The sequence below is a fragment of the Crassostrea angulata genome, chromosome 6 (assembly GCF_025612915.1).
Source record: "Crassostrea angulata isolate pt1a10 chromosome 6, ASM2561291v2, whole genome shotgun sequence".
Lineage (NCBI taxonomy): Eukaryota > Metazoa > Mollusca > Bivalvia > Ostreida > Ostreidae > Magallana > Magallana angulata.
The window spans coordinates 54,872,965-54,894,608 of record NC_069116.1 but is presented as its reverse complement, the minus strand read 5'-3'; the positions used below and the strand labels follow the sequence as shown (position 1 = coordinate 54,894,608).

At 32.9% G+C, this 21,644-nt stretch overlaps 1 protein-coding gene across 1 annotated transcript; it reads right to left on the bottom strand.

Annotated features, from left to right (window-relative positions):
* Window positions 1–13,638: 13,638 nt before the first annotated feature.
* On the bottom strand, window positions 13,639–20,477 carry LOC128190776 (GATA zinc finger domain-containing protein 14-like). Its single transcript, XM_052862966.1, has 10 exons — window positions 20,289–20,477; window positions 17,730–19,519; window positions 17,549–17,633; window positions 16,068–16,240; window positions 15,271–15,365; window positions 15,089–15,168; window positions 14,693–14,791; window positions 14,490–14,612; window positions 14,274–14,372; window positions 13,639–14,021 (listed from the first exon to the last, which is right to left on the bottom strand). The coding sequence occupies exons 1-10, from the start codon at window positions 20,422–20,424 to the stop codon at window positions 13,903–13,905; spliced, it is 2,799 nt and encodes a 932-aa protein (XP_052718926.1). The 5' UTR covers window positions 20,425–20,477; the 3' UTR covers window positions 13,639–13,902.
* Between the last annotated feature and the right edge of the window lie 1,167 nt (window positions 20,478–21,644).

Genomic DNA, 21,644 nt, shown 5'->3' with positions numbered 1-21,644 from the left:
CGAGAAATTCTGACCATTTGAGGGTGTATGGAGTACCTGTACTTTGGTGTGAGGTCATAGACTGTAATTGTCCCATTTATCATACAGAAAAATGAAAAACTGTAACTTCATTCATCAAAATAGTTGCAAATCAAGTTTGACAGATCATTCCAGATAGACACCTTGATTCCAATCAAAGGCTCTGTGATGAATGATAAATAGTTCTACAATGATGTTACTGGTAACCACAAACGTCTAATTAAGAGACCACATCTATAATTATGGAATTGTCGAACAGAAAGTGTATAACCTCTTTTGTTTACCCATAGATTAGGCAAGCAGTTATAAATACACCTGCGTCAATAACAACAAATTACAGGTAAACAATTTCTTAGCACACGAAACCAAGGGTCAATAAGTTGTTTCAGTCTATGAAATATGTATGTATACATGACGTACCTGTATATGTAAATCTGTATCTGTATTCTCATTGTCATGTCCAGTACTTGCAATGTAAAGTACTGAGCATTATTTAAGATTATCCACAAAAGGTAAAATACTATTGACTTAACTGATATTTACGTATAAAGCTTTTTTTATATGTATGATAAATCAGATGTCGCATATCAAAATCTTTGTGAACATATATGTATTAAAGTACAAAGGAGCAGGTTTTGATGAGTAAACATAAAACATAAACTGATAATTTCATCAATTTAATAGATACCATCTCTTTATCGTGTATGACCACGCAATTATATTGATTTGTATAATAAATGCCCAAGATATTAAAAGGGCAATTGATGCAAGTTGGGATGTTAAGATATCAAAATGTTCTGATATGAAACATCCTACACGTAAGCATCAATATATCTTAAACTTTAAAAAAAAATTCAAAACAGAAGATTCCTTTTTTTCGGTATTTTGCCCGTATTATTCAAATACATGTAAAGTAAAATGTTCAATGTCATTTACAATTTTTAATTCCCTCAGTAAAACAGAGTTTTTTTTCACGTATTTTTCTGATAACGTAAAATTTAATAGTTTGCTGTTTTCATTGATAGGTAAAGTCATCAACCTCCTCTTTAAAGACGACTTGCCTTGTTACAATGTAGATAAAAGTGATATGCAATCTAAACATGTACATGATCTATACCCTATTATGACAGTACCTTTTTCTACTGTTTCAGCAGTGACCCCAACGCGCTTGTCTATCAATCGTTTTTTAATAAAAAGGTTCAGAAAAAAGGAGAAGAATAAGAATGAGAAGAGGAAAAAGAGGCGATAGCAGAGACAACGGTAAATACATTTCTTACAGAAAATATATTACTATCATTTACAACACGTTACTTGATTCCAGTTTTTATATCATATTTAGCGTACCGACAATTCTTAAGTAAAAAGATATGGAGGTCTTGGTAACTTATCATTTTGCTTTCATTATATCTCCTCGTCTAATCTTATTAATTAGTACATAACTCACTGAATTTTATTTAATTGCATCGCCTTGGTTTTAATTTTGTGAATGTGTTTTACCTCTCTTGTTCCCATGAGACGACACAAAAATGGTCTTCTGCTTTGCAAGGTGGATAAATTTTAAATGCATTGATTCTTAAGATTCTTTCTAAATATTATCTTATATTTTTTTAATTATCATTTGGTATATGTCTGTTTGATATCTCAATAATGTATTCTGTCTGTCTTGTCAATTTTTCTTATTTTTGGTAATCTTCATTATTGCCAGTTTGTCTACCGTGGGGTTCCTAACACCTTTTAAATATTAATATATATTGTATCATTGTTTCCTCTTACACATCCTTTATAAATCCCCAAGCCACCTTTGGAAGATGTCAGTTTTCCCTTAACCGTTTCAGTGCTAAAAACTATGCAGGAAGGCAGGGTAATAATTTTTTTAAATGTATTTAATTATGATATAAATTTAAGATCCGGTTGCAAATAACTGGATTTCAACGACTAAAACTTCTGCTGAAAACTGGGATTGTTCAGTAAAACCTTTAGTTGGGTACTTTATCGTCAGTTGACTACGATGTAGCAAACAAACAATTTTAAAAATAGTTTTAGTGCATTTTGACTAGCTTAATATTACTTAGTATGTTGTGTCAATTTTCGTATCTGTCTTAGTTATCTGATTTCTTACCAGTCTTTTCATTTTTTGTGTTTTTACTTTAATTTTAGATTTTCAGATATGATTGTCTAGGTCTCGTTTAAAATATTTCGTTTCTTTCTCCCTATCAGAACCTAGCCGAACAAACATATTTTCAAAGGTGATCCCATTCTTTTTCTTCTTTCTACGTGAATTCTTTATCAATAAGGTTTTTATTAGTGATCTAATACTAACTTTATCTGATTGCTCAGAAAAGCTATCCTCTTTCTTTCATTGAAGAGTCGCATGTCGATATATCATATTTTGCCCAAGGTTTATCCACGTTTATAACTGTTTGTTGGGGCTAGAGAATATATGTGGTACCCCTTATTAAAAATAACAAACATCTTAACTGCGAAAGCCAAAAGGAATAGGAACTTTTAAACAGCCATTAATAGTCAACCGGTACATATCGTATATGTTATAATCAACTAAATACATTGACACATGATGTTTTATGCTTTTAGAAGCTAAATAACCCTGTAGTCTTGTTAGATCCCGTAAAACCTCTGCGTATTACGATCCAAACAAACATTCGCCGCAGAGGTAATCTGTTTGTTTTTATCTTCCGAAAAAAAAACGCAATTGTTCAATTTATGCCTAACATGTTTATGTGTGTTTATTATACCTAATATTTATTTTTATTATGATTTTTTAAGTCAGGTAATGCTTTAGGGAGGCACGTGTCACTTACAGACCGTAACAATTAATAATCAATCGCCCATATGTCTACGAGACCACCTTGAGATTACACCATGTTGTAATTAACCAAAGCTTGTATATTTACCTTGCACTCTGAGTGGCCATTCATCATAAATGCCCCTGTGTTTTGCTATAGGATTTCGAAGCGCACAATAAAATGTTCTTTTAATCTTTGTTAATATTAAGGTCACTAACTTGTGTGTTCTATGAGTTGAAAATTAATAACACAATTGCTACTTGTATAAAGAGTAAACATATATGGATGTAATTATACATTTCTATTAGTAAAGTGTGATTTCAAAAGATGTACGTATATCCAAATCTATACTTTAGTTATCTATAATATAGGCGTTATTGAAAAAACAGTGCTGAATGTACTTTATTTTTATGGCAGGTATATGGAACATCAAAATGGAGCATCTATACCTTTCTGTAAACCATATTAGCACAGTGTTTTGTTGAAGATATGTTACTATATTTCCAAGTATCTCGAACACCTGTTTGTACCAGTATATCAAAATACCTATAACATCTAACAGCTGTAACATAATTTGGTTTGAACACCTCATATATCACCAGCAGTTCATCCATCAAAACCTGAACAAGGTCTGTCAACTTATATCGTTTGTGATTCAAATGAAAACAAAGCTTCTGAACTCTCAGACCAATCGCAACCCATCAAACCGGTTGAAAACGAAATTAGCATCCATGGTGATTTTAATGTGCAAGACAAAAGTTTCGCCTTGAGGAAGTAACATGACAGACCTCCCCAGAACGACGGCTCTAGGTGGACACGGCGTCACCTATTCAATGGCTCTCGACAGCGTTTGTTTCCTCGTCTCCATACTGTAGGAACTGACATAAACAGGGATCAAGACTTTGACCTTTTCTGGGTGTATATATTAATGTCAAATATTTTTAATCATTCATATAAAATATATGTAAAGCACGATTTTCTAGAGTTAGAGTTTGATTGGTTTTTACACGTTGCAGAGTGAAACCAATTTGAGTGTATGAAAAGGAATTTATTTGTCATTGTATACATTATTTACCATTACATTAAAGGGACTTGGACACGAATTGGGCTCAAATTTTTCAACATTTATTTTTTCATTTTTATTGTCTATAATGGTTAATACGGATGAATGAAATGCTTTGTCAAAATTTGAAAGTCAAATATAGAGTTACAAGCGAGTTACAAGCGTGTACAAAGCTCGAGTGTTGTTATTGTTTACATATGCATTGCATTGGTATAAGTTTCACTCTAATGTTGCTTTTTTGTTGTTGTTAGTAAATAAGGAATAAGGAATCATTCTTTGAGTATTATGAGGTGATAATTTCGGTCGGGGCGTGATCAAATCCAATAAAGCCCGAAGGGCTTTATGATAGATTTGATCACGCCCCGACCGAAATTATCACCTCATAATATTCAAAGAATGATTCCTTATTACTTATATTTATATAATTTTAAGCCGTCGTACGATTAAATATCTAAATATCAATAAACAAACCCCGCTGGCGCCTCAATTTGGCGTCATTTGTATTATGGGTTATATAGTACAAAATCGATACGTAGTGTTATCACAGGCAAAGACACTGGAAAATGTAAATATAAGTATTTAGAAACACATTAAATAAGTTTATCTTGTTGCCATTAATTCACTATTGATAACCAAATATTAGACCCAAGCTTTGTTAACATATCACCGACTTCTTTCATCTGCACCTCGCTTGTAACTTGATTTTTAGCATTGAAATTTTGGTGAAAAATTGAAGGTACACAAATAAATTATTTCATACAGAAAAATTGAATATAAAATGTTCCTTCTCAAATCCTGTGTAGGTCCTTTTAATTCATACATGTACATGTACTTGTCTGGTCAAGATGAAAACGATGATTTACTTTTTTTGGCTGGTACGTCCAATTTCAAACGCTGTTGCCTTTTGCTATAAAGATATGTATATGAACAGAACATAAATAAAAAAACAGACAAAAAGAAATATAAAAACCCATCTTTTAAAAGGGTTTCGACAAATACCTAATCCACATAGCAATTTCCAATGTACCAGAAAATAATGCTTGTGGCGTTTTGCACTTTCTCGTTTGTTTTGTTGTTTTATTTTTGTTTTTAACAAAATAATATTTTTTTCTAAATATAGACTATTGGATAGAAAGTGTAAATTTACTTCTGTTTTGTTGTTTCCACGCATAGGGGTCTATTTTCCATTAGTGATGTTGTATTATTAATCTCAACAAATGAAAATACAACATAGTCATTTTAAACATTTATTTCTTAAAATAAATTATTTTAGGAAGGAGACTTTGACAAACCAGGATCTCATTAAAAAATGATTTTAAAGGTAAAACAAATCCAAAATCAAGGATATATACAATATCTAATGGAAATTTGCTTCCGACATGTATTTTAAATATTTCCATCATGATTTAAAGTTAGCAAAAGAATATTCCTTTCGGAAATTAAAGTCTCTTAATACCTTATTTTAAAATATTTAAAAAATACTGGAATTTTATTTAAATCTTACAGAAATTAAATTCCTATTGAAGGTTACTTAATTCCGACAGTAAATGCTAAGCATTATATAGGAGTAATATAACATTCTTCTTAAAAGAATAATCGTTTTAAACGGTTTTTTCCTTTCAGAAAGATAGCATAAACCAACATGTATTACAAAAGTGAATACTCGTATAACAAGAGGCCCAGGGGCCACATCGCTCACCTGAGCAACAATTGCCTTAATTCTGATCAAATTAGCATTACAGTATCAAAATATCTTGACAACTGAGTACAGTAAATCTTGCTAAAAAAAATTGAAAATCTGCCAATTTTTATCCACCTCTTATATTTTGGTAAATACCAAGCCCCTTTTGTTGTTGTACCTGTAAGAAGATTTTTCTCTATTTCTATATAACCACCCCCCCCCCCCCCCCCCATTTCGTGGCCCCACTTTTCTCTAGGGAATCATGGTTTCAATAAAACTTAAATCTGCATAACCGGTGCTTTCACAATAAGTACTGAGTTTTGGACCGAAAACTTTCCCAGAATATTTTTAAAGATTTTCTCTATATATTCCTATGTAAGAATTCAAACCACCATCACAGTCCCGCCCTACCATTAGGGACTGTGATTTTGCAAACTTGAATTTACACTACCCGAGGATGCCTCTACACAAGTTTAAGCTTTTCTGGCCAAATAGTCTTTAAAAAGAAGATTTTTAAAGATTTTCTCTATATAAAAAAAGTAAAAATTCATCCCCCATTGTGGCCTCACCCTACCCCTGGACTAATATTTAAACAAACTTGAATCTATATGATCTGGAGATGCTTCCACTCAAATCTTGGCTTTCCTGGCCTAATAGTTTTGAGAAGAAGACTTTCAAAGATTTTCTCTATAAATAAAAAATTATCCCCATTGTGGCCCCGCCCTACCCCCAGGGACCATGATTTGAACTAACTTGAATCTACATTATCTGAGGATGGTTACACACCAATTTGAGCTTTCTTGGCCAAATAGTTTTTAAAAGAAATTTTTTAAAAGATTTTCTCTATATATTCCTATATAAAAATTTATCCCCCAATTGTGGCCCCACCCTACCACCGGGGACCATGATTTGAACAAACTTAAATCTACACTACCTGAAAATGATTCCATTTTAATTTGAGCTTTTCTGGCCTAATAGTTTTTGAGAAGAAGATTTTTAAAGATTTTCTCTATATATTCCTATGTAAAAATTGATCCCCCAATTGCGGCCCCACCCTACCCCCGGGGACCATGATTTGAACAAACTTGAATCTACACTATCTTAGGATGCTTCCACTCATATTTGAGATTTTCTCTATATATTCCTATGTAAAACCTGATCCCCCCCCCATTGTGGCCCCACCAAACCACCATGATTTGAACAAACTTGAATCTACACTACCTGAGGATGCCTCCATACAAGTTTAAGCTTTTCTGGGCAGGTAGTTTTTGAAAAGAAGATTTTTAAAGATTTTCTCTATACATTCTTATGTAAAAATCCATTCCCCCATTTTGGCCCCACCCTACCCCCGGGGACCATGATTTGAACAAACTTGAGTCAACACTACCTGAGGATGCTTCCATACAAGTTTAAGCTTTTCAGACCGAACAGTTTTTGAGAGGAAGATTTTGGAAAAATACCAACAAATTTTCAATAATTCTCAATTACCCCCCCCCCCCCCCCTGAAAGAGAGGGTGGCACTTCATTTGAACAAACTTGAATCCCCTTTACCTAGTGGCGCTTTGTGCCAAATTTGGTTGAAATCTGCCCAGTGGTTCTTGAGAAGAAGATGGAAATGTGAAAAGTTTACAACATCGACGATAACGACGACGACGACAACGACAGACAACGGACAAATTGTGATCAGAAAAGCTCACTTGAGCCTTTGGCTCAGGTGAGCTAATTATACTCTCTAGGCGATAGTTTTTCATTTTACGTGATATATGCCATTTAGAAAACTGCACCTTACAGGAGTATAAAGTTGCAACCTTGACACTGGCATAGTAATCTGTCCCAATGTTACTATTTTCCCCCGTTGGCGATTCGCCTTATCACGCGGTTATTTGCACTTTTAAGATTCATATTGATCAGTCTGGTTTGTCCTTGGTTTGTCCATTGAGCTAAAATGATTATCGGTCTTTTAAGATATGGTTGTTAAAAACGCATGTTTATGCCTGCTCAATTTGATGTACAGAAATAGCATATAACACTTATAGATGCATTCTCAGGTATTCTTTGTCTCGTTGATGGATCTCAACAAGTCTTTATTATGTAAATAAGACCTTGTTTGATAAACATGATTCTTACAAATGTATTAAATATCTGTACAGAAATGTTATTATCTATTAAGTGACAACTCTCAAACAACGGAAAGAACCTGATGTTAAGTATATGCTGACATTAAATCAAACCCTAAAAACGAGAAATTGTTGACAATTTTGTATTCTGTGTTTCCGTCTAGCTGTATATTAACATTTCATTTGAATGTTTAATGACAAATGAATGAAGATTCATTGACAACATGTATGTCAGAGTAATCGGATATCATATCATCAAATTTAAAATTACTGCGCATGTTTTTCAATATTACGACAGTTAGAATAATTCTGAAAATTATAAAATCAAAATGTTTTTATTACATTTTAAATACATGCAATTTGTAATTGCAGATCAAAGTATTGATGCTTGGCTGTATTTTTGTGAAATGTAAGATTTTTTAAGCGTGGAAGACCACATTGATGAAAAAGATAGCTGCACAATAAAATTGGGAAGCTCCTGGTATGGCAACCTTTTTAACATCGTAACTGAATCATTACTGCAACAAAACGCATACCTTTACATGTAGCTGCAGACTTAGTTTAGATTGTAAGATGTGTACTAACTAAATGTTTCTTTTCTTGCAAACCGATTTACGATTAATCAAAAACGAGTTAAAAATGAAAACGATCAAGTGATATACATGTATTTAATGGATTGTAGGCCAACAATTTGATGGTTTTGGTATTGTTATAAAAATATAATGTCCTCAAAATAGAGCATTAATAAACATATGCATTGTAGTGTCTGATGTGTGCATGGAAAGTTTCAGTACCTTTGATTTACACATGCTGCTACGCCTGAAAAGGTTAATTCAGTTAATTCATATGCATTACATGGAATTTGATATTATTAAAACTAAAATAGGAATAGAATCATTTCAAAACTTAAAGTCTTTCATGTGGACCAACTAAAGTTATTCTACAACTAAATTGTTCATCTTGGTCAATAAACAGCACATCGATAGACTTATTCTATCTATCTAAATGAATGTTAAGGTCAAGATTTAGTAAATGATTCCAGATTGCCTTCTTGGTGCTAGAACCATTATGACGTCATAATTATTTTTAAAGAATCTTTTCCTGAACTTTACGTCTTTAAAGAAATTGTGTAGAAAATTAAACAACTTCTTGACATATTATGTCAAATCATGGGAAAAGTAATCCCAATACCTGTATTCAATTTGACATCATTTTAAAGAGGAGGTCAAAAGCTTGTTTATCTTATTAGTAAAAAAATGGACAGAGCTCCAAAATTTGTTCCTTTATATTTCATTGAAAACGACAGTAAATAAAACATGATTTTTCATTGTGTTTACCAAAACTTTCAGCCCCGGTGCACACCATCAAACAAAGCTATTGTTATGAAGCATCATTGAAAGAATTTATATCTTAAATTTTATCAACCTGTAGGCACATTTCATTTACTAGATCTTGACCTTAAGCAAGGTTAACAATCTATGACAATGAAAAATAGAATAAGTTTAGACGTTTTATTAAAATCTTTAAAAATATAGCGGTGATTTGTTCAAATTGAGCAAAATGTTATAGTTATATAATTTGTTCTCCATAATGATCCTCATGCTGGAACATGTGAGGAAATGTCGATATGAAATTCACAAAATAATTTCCTTTATAAATAATAATCTATAACGAGCAAATAAATATGCGCATAGAAATGTGTTCTTTTAATGGATTAGCATAACTTTATCGTTATTTCAAAGAGTTTTCAATAAATCTTTTTGGTTTCAGGTAACAATTTTCCTTGTTCATAAAATACAGCAACACGTTGGAGGTCGCATGCTTCCATTTCACACATTATTGACAGACAAAAACGCGAGTAACTCTGTATTTAAAATGCGACAAAACAAAATTTAATATACGAGAATGAAAATGTCATTTTTATCGCAGTAAATGACGAATATACTTTATTCTATGCTGTTGAATGTTGAAAGACAAAAATGTACATTCCTTAAAAATATTCTTCCAAAACATGTCCTTCAATGAAGTTCTATTATTCTAAAATTTGCGTTTTTAAGCAAATAATGTACATAGTTATTATATGATAAGAGAGGATTAATTAACTAGACAATCAAGCATCCTTGTTTATGATCTACGAATGGTATCATGCATAATTTTATTTTGTATGTATACATTTTTCTCTGCTCACACATATACATTGTATAAACTGTACATGTATGAACGATCGTAATTGATATATATATTTACCCCGTGTACTGTAAAACTACCACAGAGTTACCAGACAATCAAAGTGGTTAGTGTCCTCAGGGTATATATCCTCAAAGTATATAGTGGTTAGTGTCCTCAGGGTATATATCCTCAAAGTATATAGTGGTTAGTGTCCTTAACGTATATATCCTCAAAGTATAAAGTGGTTAGTGTCCTTCAAGTATATGTCCTCAAAGTATAAAGTGGTTAGTGTCCTTAAAGTATATGTCCTCAAAGTATATAGTGGTTAGTGTCCTTAAAGTATATGTCCTCAAAGTATAAAGTGGTTAGTGTCCTTAAAGTATATGTCCTCAAAGTATATAGTGGTTAGTGTCCTTAAAGTATATGTCCTCAAAGTATATAGTGGTTAGTGTCCTTAAAGTATATGTCCTCAAAGTATAAAGTGGTAAGTGTCCTTAAAGTATATGATGATTTTACAACACTTTCAACAACAATGAAAAACACGGACAACAATACCAGAGAGTATTTCTATGGGACATTGGAGAAAAAGAGAACTTGACTCTACAGCAAACAACCGTGTGGAGTGTAGGTGCACACTCAACAACGGAAAAGCATAATAGATTCTCTATGTGTTCTCGTTGTCTAGTATAGGATAGCTTCCATGAGTTTTTCGTTTAAGCATATAGTTATATGAGACACAATTTTGGAAATGAATAAAAAATAATGGAAAGCAAGAGGCTTTCTTAGAATTCAAATTGGTTTGTGTGAAAGTCTTCCTGTTTATTAATATATTGTATATAATCATGATGCTAGATCCTGGTAAGGATTATATTAATTGAAAGAACTTGAATCATATAACTTTATGTCATATAATAATCTATTACCGATGTGTTCTTTTTAAAGCAAGTGGAGTATCAGCTAAGTACATCAATAATCTTTCTATTCATAGAAATAGGTTACAGAAAACCTTTCTACCAGTTGATAAATTATAAAATAAAAATAAAGTTTACAATATTAGAGTGTTTACTAGAAGAGTAAGACTTAAACTGTTTTACTTGTGTTTTTATGTTTATCCTTTTGTGAACAGTGGTCCTTCCAATACTTTATGTTGTGTTTTTATCAATCTTTGTGTTATTGTTTTTTTTTCATAGAGTGTACAGACCTGTGTTTTGTTACATGTACTAATGTGGTTTTATTTATGACACTTCTACTGTTACTATAACCCTGTGAGAATGAGACAATTACCACGTGAGGATTACGGGGTTTTTTTCATGTTATTGCCTTTTTCGTTGTTGCGGACGAAGTACCATAAATAGGAACTTAAGATTAATTTGAACGTCTACAAAACGATAATCACATTACCAAACGTTTTGCATTTGTTGCACCAAAAAGGTGTGGAGATTTTAATCAGCTAGTTTGGTTTCATTTTCGCATTACATAATTAAATTTCATCATGAATTTATATGGTGTACATATGTGAATCATAGGATGTAAAGTCGTTTCGAATGTTAAAGTTCCACAGATTCAGGATGGGACCGTGGGCAGCATGACCGAGTTGTAATTAGAACGGGATATGAAACCCTTCATAATTACCTGGCAGTGTGCAGTTTACGGATGTGTGTATTACTAATCAGGTCACAGGTATACCTCTGTGGTCTGTCGGATTGTCGTTAGTTCTTATGCACCAATATGTCATACAAACTCGTGAACACCAAGTTATGATAGGAAAACATGCTGGATGTGGTCGGTAACTGTAATATTATGTCAAATGGTTACATCGGTTTAGTTATTCTTAGTTGATCAGTGAAGAAGTCTTAATGCGTGAAAATTCAGTAGATATATTAATTTTAGTTACAAATACTTCATCTTTAATTAAACAAATACTAACGCTCTTCCATAATGGAAACTAAGCACACAAAATGGTAAAACTGCGCTGTATGTAAATAAATGAATTATAGTTCCTACTCTTCAAATTTATGTTTCCGCATATCATTAAAGTACAGAATGAAATAATATATTTGCATTGTACTATATTCTTTACTATTTCTAAATTAATTCAAAATTAAAATCGTTTAAAATAATAAATGTTTTAGGAGGATGCAGCTTCTGTACTCTTTTAATTAATTGTCAATAAACCATAATTAAAAGAGTACAGAAGCTGCATCCTCCTAAAACATTTATTATTTTAAACGATTTTAATTTTGAATTAATTTAGAAAAAGTAAAAAATATAGTATATGATTATAAAGAAGAAAGAAGAAAAATCAACTTTAATCATCAATTGCACAAAACTAGTTTATGCTAATTCGTACTCTTGATTGGAAATTTCACGAATTTGATGCTATAATTACATGCAACTTATATCACGACTTTTTGTTATGTTTTCTCACTTCCCTTAATGCCAATTTTATTAAAATCATCATGTAGTAGAGTAACTCCAACAAAACATTGTCAAACAGAAATAGGCGCAATGCCAACCGTACTTTAAACTAATACTGTACTTGTTTAATACAGATATGGAAGCTGTATTAATTTGTTGATCATTAGTCAAAGTAATGAAAACAGTGAGTATGAGTGCATCTTAAAGGGCGTAAGAAAAATGTTTATGAAGATAAACCGACAGCTCCCACGCTGTACAGTGTAAGTATTTTGATAATACGTGATATTAAAGTTGGCTGAATCGGGTTTCTTGTTCTAACTTTAACAGTCGTGATTTTGTTTTAATAATTAAATATATATGGAGGCAAAAAAGCACTTCTTATTTAGTAAAAACGTTGTTTTTTGCAACACCGTGTCACTTTAAGAATTCTCTTTTTCAATTAAACAGCCTCATTGATAAACAGTTTTGTAAGTAAAAAAATATTACAATATGAAAATTGACAATTGGGGCAAACTGCGCAAAATGTTTAAAAGAACTGTCGTTGAATTAACTGCATACGGTTTGATTACAGGCTTACAAGGAATATTGCATCTTAGAGAACATTACTCCAGACGGAACCTAAGTGCTTCTGTCTCCACATGGATCATATCGTTTCTGTTAGCTTCAGATTTATCAAAGGACGTTTTGCATTCTTTCTAACAGAGATTTATCCAAATCAGAAATGTCTTCCACATACACAGTGATGGAGTGCCCCATCGATTATTGCTTTGACGATTGCCTAGCGATAGAAAAAGTGAACATGACACAATACTTATCATATACAAACCATATTAGCTCAATATTAACATATATATTAAACTCTTGGTATAAAAATAACTGGGAGATACCGCAAAAGCAATAAAAATACAGGCCATGGTTATTATTTTTAGCAAATCAACGAATGCTTGAGGATTTCATGGTAACCTATATGAAGTAGATGCTTTGTATACAGTTGATAATAAGCTGGCGATTTTACTAAAATATGTCCTATAACTCGAAAATAATTGAATTTCTTTTGTAAATGCTCTCAGAGATATAAACTTTACCAATCGATGCAATTCGTAGGGTGCACGATTGGATTGAATGTTTCATCACTGAGACAGCATCACAAATGTGTATTTTTACATCATATTAACAAATAAAAACTTATTTGCTAACTCGAGGCCCCGATCAATTATTCTTTCAAGCCATTGGGTTTTTTAATTAATCGTATAAAAGTCGTAGTTTCTGTAATAATTTTCATTTTACAACAACAAAAACCAACCTTCTGGACATATATCGATTAACATACATTTTTGTATACTTTATTTCTATCCACATATTTGAAGGAAATCGGTTATATGAACAGTTTAAATTATCAAAAATGTATTTCAAATAAAATTATATCAATCAATTCATTTAAACTGTTTAATCGTTTTCCTTTAATTATATATCTGGTTTTAACTGGATTGACTTTTATTATAAAACTGTATAAATTGGAAAACTTACACCGTTACGATTTCAATATTTAGTTAGCCAAAGGGAAACTACTTTTCTTTATAATTTTCATTCATTAACGAAGAATTTTTAACATTTTTTTCACATGGTTTTCTTTTATTGCGTAGGACACAATTTGCACCTATGTGGACATTGTTTCTGAATCTGATAATTCCAGTGACAGAAAACATCTGGCCATCGTTGGCATTCTGCGTCATCAGGGTCTCCACAATTCGCTGAAAGTTTAATAGCATGAAGATAAACTCTAAACCGTTCAAAAACAGTTTATCTCAATGTAAATTTACGAAAACAAATTGAAGCGATAAAATAACTATGAAATGACAATTTGCAGAACATTTTGCTAAATTAATTTTCATTATTATTTTTCTTTAATCTTAAATCTTTAATTAAAAGATCTTTTATAAGTACTGTGGGAATTACATTTCGCTTTAGAGACCAAAACACATTTCTTGTATGGAGTTACTTGCCTTCACATGTCTCCCCCGCAAATGGGGGAGAACAGGAGCATTGACACGTGGTTTCCTTAAGCACACCACCGTTGAAGCATATACGTCCGCCACACAGAACTAGATTTTCAATTAAGATTCAAAAATAAGTTTGTCAAAAACATAAAATTTTAATTTTATAATATCAATTATACTTTCAAAAGTTAGTATTTTTATTCATATAATAAAGTGATTTACCATGTCCTTGCGCGCACCTGTCGCACATATATGGACAGTCCTGATTGACCTCCGGGAGAACAACACAGTGGTCCTTCTGGTACTTCACTCCACAGTCTGGGTGGTCGTGGAATGGACACCTCACTGTGGACAAATACAGCTGTATTAGAAACTATGTCGAGTTCATCACAAACTTCAACCGTTAATAAAGAATGAACACATACAGATATCGCAGCTTGGTCCGGCGTACAGTGGTCCGCACTCACATTGACAAGTCCTCATGCTCAGAGTTCCTCCATTGTTGCACACCCTTCCACCACAATCTACAAACGATCTAGGACCTTGTTATTCTGTTTTTGTTTAACATTTTACTGCAAACAGGATAAGGCTCTGCTGTTCAGTCGACTGAATGTTACCTAAAAGGTCTGGACAGGTTATTGAGTGGCAGAGGTATGTTATTTACTCAATCTTTAGTTACTTTTTCTCATATTGCAGTTGACTGAATGGTTGAGCTTCATCCTTTATTTGTGTCCAGATGATGATTGTTATCAGTATTGTTAGCACGCAATATTTTTAATGTTTAATGCATCCTATCCATAAAGAGAGTCATGAAAAAATACCACATTTTCCATCTCGACACCAATGAGGACACGCCTGGCAACGTTCTCCAACCGTGAATGGGTGAGTATAACTTCGCAAACTGAAAAAAACACCATTGAATTATATCATTATTAACAAAACAAAAAACATATCTGATTTTGGAAATTACTCAAAATATACAAGTACTTGTTAAATCACGTACCCTGGTGCGTAATTGCAAACATAATACTTTTCGAATTGGCTTTCGTCACAATATGCAAATCCACAACCCACAAGATAGGTTGCATTATACGTCATCTAAAAAGAATAGAAACTTATTTTATATTGATACATATCGTTTAAAGAGAAATATTTAAAACTTGATGTGTAACTTGTTTATCTAAATTCATGAAGATTGATGATAATCAAACTATTTCATTCAGGGACGCTTATCTTGAACGAAGATTTCTTATAAAAGTTGTTTATGTTTTGTAATAAGTCAACACAGTTTGATTAAAGTTAGACAACCCTGATAGGAGTGATCAACAAAAATCATGTGGGGGTTATCAAAACTGCGAAAAAAACTGCAGTTTATAGTTTTTGTAAAATGGCCATGTTTTATTGTCTTATGTTCTTTGTTTATTCTTGTCATAATACTGTGTTATTTATCTGTGTTGTATATAATAATGCAGATTGTTCTTTTGATTAACAGCATTGTGTCTTTAGTTTATTGTAGTTTACAGTGTGGTATTTCATGTTGTATTTTGTATTTTGTCATTAATTATATTATCTTCATGTAATAAATGACCATTCTTATTCCTTAATCAATGTCTTGAGTTATGTTCTGTCAAACGGAGCACCACCATATTTGTTATTCAATTTGTTAACCATCAGGCTCTTTTTATAGCAACTCAGTTTATGTTACACTATAATGATGTTGATTTCTGATAACAATTAAACCATCAAAAAACCATCAGAAATCTGGTATAAGGCATAATGAATATCAACTTTCGGGAGTACTTGAATATAATGTCCAATTGTTTCGGCTACATCACTCGTCTCTGGGATGTAGGTACTGGGCTCGATGCCATACCGCCAAATGACATTTTCCGTCCACCATTCCTTTATCACTGACGACCAGTTAGAAAACCCTCCGGCCAGGTTTTGTCCAATGAGGGTGTGCTTTCCAAGTGCTATTAAAAGAAAACGTTCACAAATGTTGATGAATATGTTCTATACCGATAATACTTCACTTTGATAGTCAGATTTCATTTTAACAAATATTAAGAATATAATTCAAAGCCTCTGTACTTCCTTAAGAAAGATTTGGAACCAAAACAAAAATGACGTTTACAATTACAATTACAACTTGTTTAAAAAGCCTACACCTCTGTGAATATTGTTTATGTAAAATTACAACGAATAAACATGCTATTCTATTTAACCGTGAGACAGTTTTCGAGCTATTTGGCCATGGTAAATAGTCATCGAAACTATTCACCGGCGGCATTCGATTTCCCTCTTTTGTATACTAGGAACACCTCTTGGGTGCGTTCAAGATCGTAGCTGCTACGATGCTAAAGTCAAGATGGCTACTTTAAATACCTCTTTGTAACAAAACATGAAATTTATCTATTTTAGTGATATCTTGTTCATAAGTAAATATGAATTTAACATGCATATTTTTGCTTGAAAAATAACAAATTATGTCGATATTATAAGTCTTTAGTTGAACATTTCCAACTTAAAATCAGAGGGCTGGTGGCTTAATCAGCGGGCCTTTCAACAGACCTAGCGGCTATGGTAGCAGCTACGATCTTGAATGTAGCCCAAGCGTAATCCAAGTCGCTACAATAATAAAGGTCTGATAACTCTAATATGTTTACTATCAAGAAAACTTGCACCCAGGAAAATTAAAGTTTTCTCATAATAACAATTTCTTATCATAAAATACCTATTTACTGACTATTCGGACGATAGCAAATTTATTGTTCCATGAGACAGTAACTACATGTATGTTATCGGCTTCGCCTCGTGAAATAGTTGCTGTCTCGGGGGACAATAAACTTGCTTTTGTCCTCATATAGCCAGTAAATAGGTATATAATATCCGCTTTATAGAGTATCATAGGGTGCAGATATACAGCTCAATGTTAAAAAGATTGCAGATTTTTATAAATTAAGTACAAAACTCCTATATGGAAAGAGAAAGAACCATTTTTTCCAGACGTAGGCCTGGATATTTCATTGTAGGCCACTCAGCCATGGCTCTTTTAAATCAACAAGAGTTGTATGGCTTTTGAGCTAAGCCTCTTCATTTGTAACTTTTTTTAACGCAAAAATAGATAGTTACGTCCTACTGAAATTCCAAGGCCTTGTTAAAATGGTTCTATTTCTTTTCAAAATGCCACTGGAAATTGGTCCCTTTTTCTTAAACATTTATTCGAGAAACATGTGCAGAGTGTAACATGTCATTGAATAGTTGTAGATCTGTGTACTCACACGGCACAGTCCTCATCCTGTCGTGGTGTCTACTACACTGATTTGCCCATTTCTGAGCTACTATAGCAAGTCTGTCGTCCCACTTCTAAAACAAAAATCATAGAAATATTGCTGTGAATAGCATGCACATACTTTCAGTGAAAGAGGCATTTACTCAAAAAATAATAAAATTTCACCCTACCATCGTAAAAATGTCAGAGGCCTCCGGCATCACAGTTCCTCGAAATTCATTGTGCAGTCTTACAATTTCTGCTTGATCTGAATCTGACACACCGGATACATTCAGGTTGGCTTTGTCTGCTAGGCACATTGTGTGGTTTGGAAGCTTCTGATATTCCTCGGTACATGTGGCTAGCTTCAGATCAATGTTAAACGAAACGTCTCTTGGATTACTTGACCATCTTTGAGAGTTCCAGTTTCCAAAAGGCACATCAGTTTGAGATGTCATGTTTTGTATCAGATCTGGTTTGAAAAAGCCCTGTCCAAACTGAGCCCTATCTGTAGGTTCGAAACCAAATAGATTACCGGAGGAAGTTTGGGATATTCTTTCTCTGTTTTGTGACTGGTGCTCTGGAGCTACTGAGATTTGAGATCTTTCAGGTCCAAACGTCTCGTGAGGTCTGGGTATGTTCATGTTGTTCATGGAGGGAAACATGCTCTCGGCATTTGTCCTGCGCCTCTCAGGAATAATAAAATTTCTTGGAAATAAAGATCTATCAAACTGTGGCATTTTGAAAAAAGAATTCGCTTCGTTCGGACCAATATTGCTTGTACTAACTGAAGATGCAGATTTTACAAACTGTTGGGGAGTATTTTGAAGATGCTGAGCATCTCCGAAACTATTCGTACTAAATGAATGACCTTGTGCTGTATGCAAATTTTCAAAACGGTGATGTCCATCATTATTAACCTCTGGGCCAATTTGCTGTTGTTTCTGAATAAAATGAGGCCCTTGAAGACTGGGAAGTTTATTCTGATCTTTCATTGTCTGATGATTATTGAACGATTGTTGTTCTTGGTGACCTTGTGTTATACCTCGCTGTCCATGGCCTGGGTTTTGACCAGAGTCACCATTGTTATTTTGTTGCCATTGATTCCATTGATGACTGTTTGGCAACTGATTATTTTGAAAGTTGTTTCCCATTTGCTGCATGACTGACTCATGTGGTGGCTGTTGTCCTGAGTTATGAAACCATGTTTGTCGTCTTTGTTGTCCGTTCGCGTCTATTTGTTGTCCAAAATTATGCGTCCTTAATTGTTGCTCTTGATTATTGTTTGGTGGTGGACCTGACCGTTGATGATTCTTTAATTGTCCTTGGTGCATATTTTGGAATGTATGCTGCCCTGGATGTTGTTCATTTAATAGCTGTTGTCCTGGATGTTGTTCATTTAATAGATGCTGCGCTGGATGTTGTTCACTCAATAATTGTTGTCCTGAATGACTCCCTCTCCTTTGTTGTCCCGGGTGTTGATTATGCACAAACTGTCGGTGATGAGGCTCTTGCATTAGTTGTTCTGGGTGTTGGTTATTCATTATTTGTCCAGGGTGTTGTATATTCATGAGTTGATCTGGATGTTGTTTATTAATTACTTGTTGTTCGGAAGCTGTTTGGACCCAATGCTGTCCGTGATGAACGTTTTGTCTGAGCTGATCCGTACGTTCTCCCGTCATCTGTTGGCTTTGTGGATTGTTTTGAGGTCCGAATTGGTGTCCTTGAAGACGTTGCATCATTGGCTGGCTATTGGGACTATTTTGAAATGTCTTTGGTGGTGATATATGTGACGCCCCTCCAGGATGAGCAAACGCTTGCCCAAAATTTTGCGTAAAGGATTCGGATTTTATTACACCATTGGTTTGATGACTTGATGGTTGCTGGTTCATTCTGTGCATCTCAAAATTATTAGAGGGTCTATTACCGAAGGAATTAAAGCGTTGTACGTTGCTTGATTCAGAGGCAAAATTTGGGAAACCTTAAAAATATTGAATTTACACTTTATAGAAAACACAGCCGATTAATTAAAAAAAGATAACAGAAGAATTTCTTTTAACTACAAGACATATACCATATACGGGATCTGGATTTAATTTTCTATAGAAAATAAACAAAAACGAATTAAATTTTTTTCATTTCCTAATAAAAAAAAATTGCATGACTGCAACAAACTCTTGAAGCAACAAATTCTTGAGGGACGACTTTTATTCTAAATGTCATGCAGCAATCAAAAACTAAATCTATCGTACTATTTATCCACCCCCCCCCCCAAAAAAAAAGTCTGAAAAGTGAGTTTTTAATCCCTAAAAACAAAAAACTCTGCAAGCAATTAAATTGTCTATCAGTTTGCATGTATATGTATAAGTATTTGTAAACTGCAACCTAGATAGGTGTAAACATTTCACCTTGGCATTGGCTTTATTACAAAGTGTTACTTGTAAGTTCAAATACTTTCTGTAGACTTTCTTCATGTTTGCATGCGTGTGTACATGTATATACAAGAAAAAATATATATTGTGGGCTATGTTATCTGCTTTACAAAGAGAGTGATTAATCTTTCCTTTGTTATGTTTATTCGCTCTTCCTGTTTAATTAGCATTTACTTCTTTTTGCACGAAGAGACGCCATGTAGAGTGCAGATAATTTACTCTAACATTTGATATTAGCATACTTAATTCATCATTTTCGCTTCTCTGTGTTGAATGTAAAAACATACTTAAACCAATAGGAAAATATTGTAGTCTTACCTTGTTGTCCATTGCTGGATGTTGAGGAAGAGGAAGAAGAAGATGAAGATGATGAAGAAGAATGAGAAGAAGAAATGACCTGGTGTAATGTTTCACGTAACAATGACAGAATTATAAAACCAGTAGCCCATTTCATCGTAACAATTAGTCGTCGCTCGCAATCACCAAACTGTCCCTCTGTATCGCGCTAGACAATGAATACATTAGAGGGCTGTGAGAGGGTTCATGATCCTCATTCACCGCTATAGAAAATACGTAATTGTCACTGCCTCTGATGTATTAACTTTTAAATGTTAAGTTTAATTATAGACTGTATTGTGTGATACAAACGTTTTTTCATACAAAGAGGGATCTCTAAAAGCACTTGTTATTCATTGATGGAACAGGTGTTCAATTTCTTGAAAACATTCTATCATTTAGTGTAACTCATTGATGCAAAAGTACCTTTAATCATGTCAAAAAGACAATACCTATCCCCAAGTATATCGGTCAGAAGCACAATCTCGCTTTCCACATTTCAATTAACCTTAACACCATGAAAAAAATCATCGTGCTAAATATCTTATTAGAAAATTATTGAGAAAAAAAATAATCTGCATTTTTTGGCAAGTATGCTTATTAATTAAGTTTTTAAACAAAAGAGATATCAAGATTTTTGTTTTTGCTTCTATGGTAAAATTTTATTTCGTTAGAAATTTTCTAAATTCTAAAAATAATTTCATTTCCCTGTATAATTGATTAAAAAGATTAATCAATTCGTCCTTTTTATCAACGATAATATTTCATAGTTTATGATAACAATACTCAGCAATAATAGATAAACTATTGTTGAATAAATGATTGAATACAGTATTTGTCTTTTAGGGTTTAAAGAACATTCAGAAACGGAAGACAAACAAGATATATACTAAAGTGTTGAAAAATTTGTCATATATGTTTATATTGAACGTATAATATTACTTTTTCTTTAATTTTGTGAAAGATAAAAAAGTGACAAAAAAAGAAAGAAATTATTTCTTACCTACTAAAAATCTCAACGAAACGATTTTGTATTGAATATCCATTGTTTGAAAAATTCAAAATCTAGCAATAAACGATTTAAATACATATGTATAATATTATGTTTACAGACAGAATATCATTCGTAGTTGTACTTAATTTTTCTTGAGGGAAAGTGATTTTGTTTCGCAATACAGTTGCATAGTTCAACTCTTTTCAGGAAATTCCCTCTTAATTTTTGGAAGTGAAATGTAAAAAGACAGGAAAAATGAATACTTGATTACAAATTTCAATAATACGCGTACATGAAAGATGTTCATTGTGGTAGTTTCTTAATGCTTCTCCTAACCTTTTCAA

What these genes read in the sequence shown, in the direction of transcription:
- LOC128190776 (XM_052862966.1), bottom strand. Translation starts at nt 20,424, where the DNA reads ATGAAATGGGCTACTGGTTTTATAATTCTGTCATTGTTACGTGAAACA. An exon ending in CAATTGGACATTATATTCAA is followed by an intron (nt 15,366 to 16,067) that starts GTACTCCCGAAA and finishes TATTCTTTTTAG; the next exon opens with ATGACGTATAATGCAACCTA. An exon ending in CAGGTGCGCGCAAGGACATG is followed by an intron (nt 14,373 to 14,489) that starts GTAAATCACTTT and finishes TTGAAAATCTAG; the next exon opens with TTCTGTGTGGCGGACGTATA.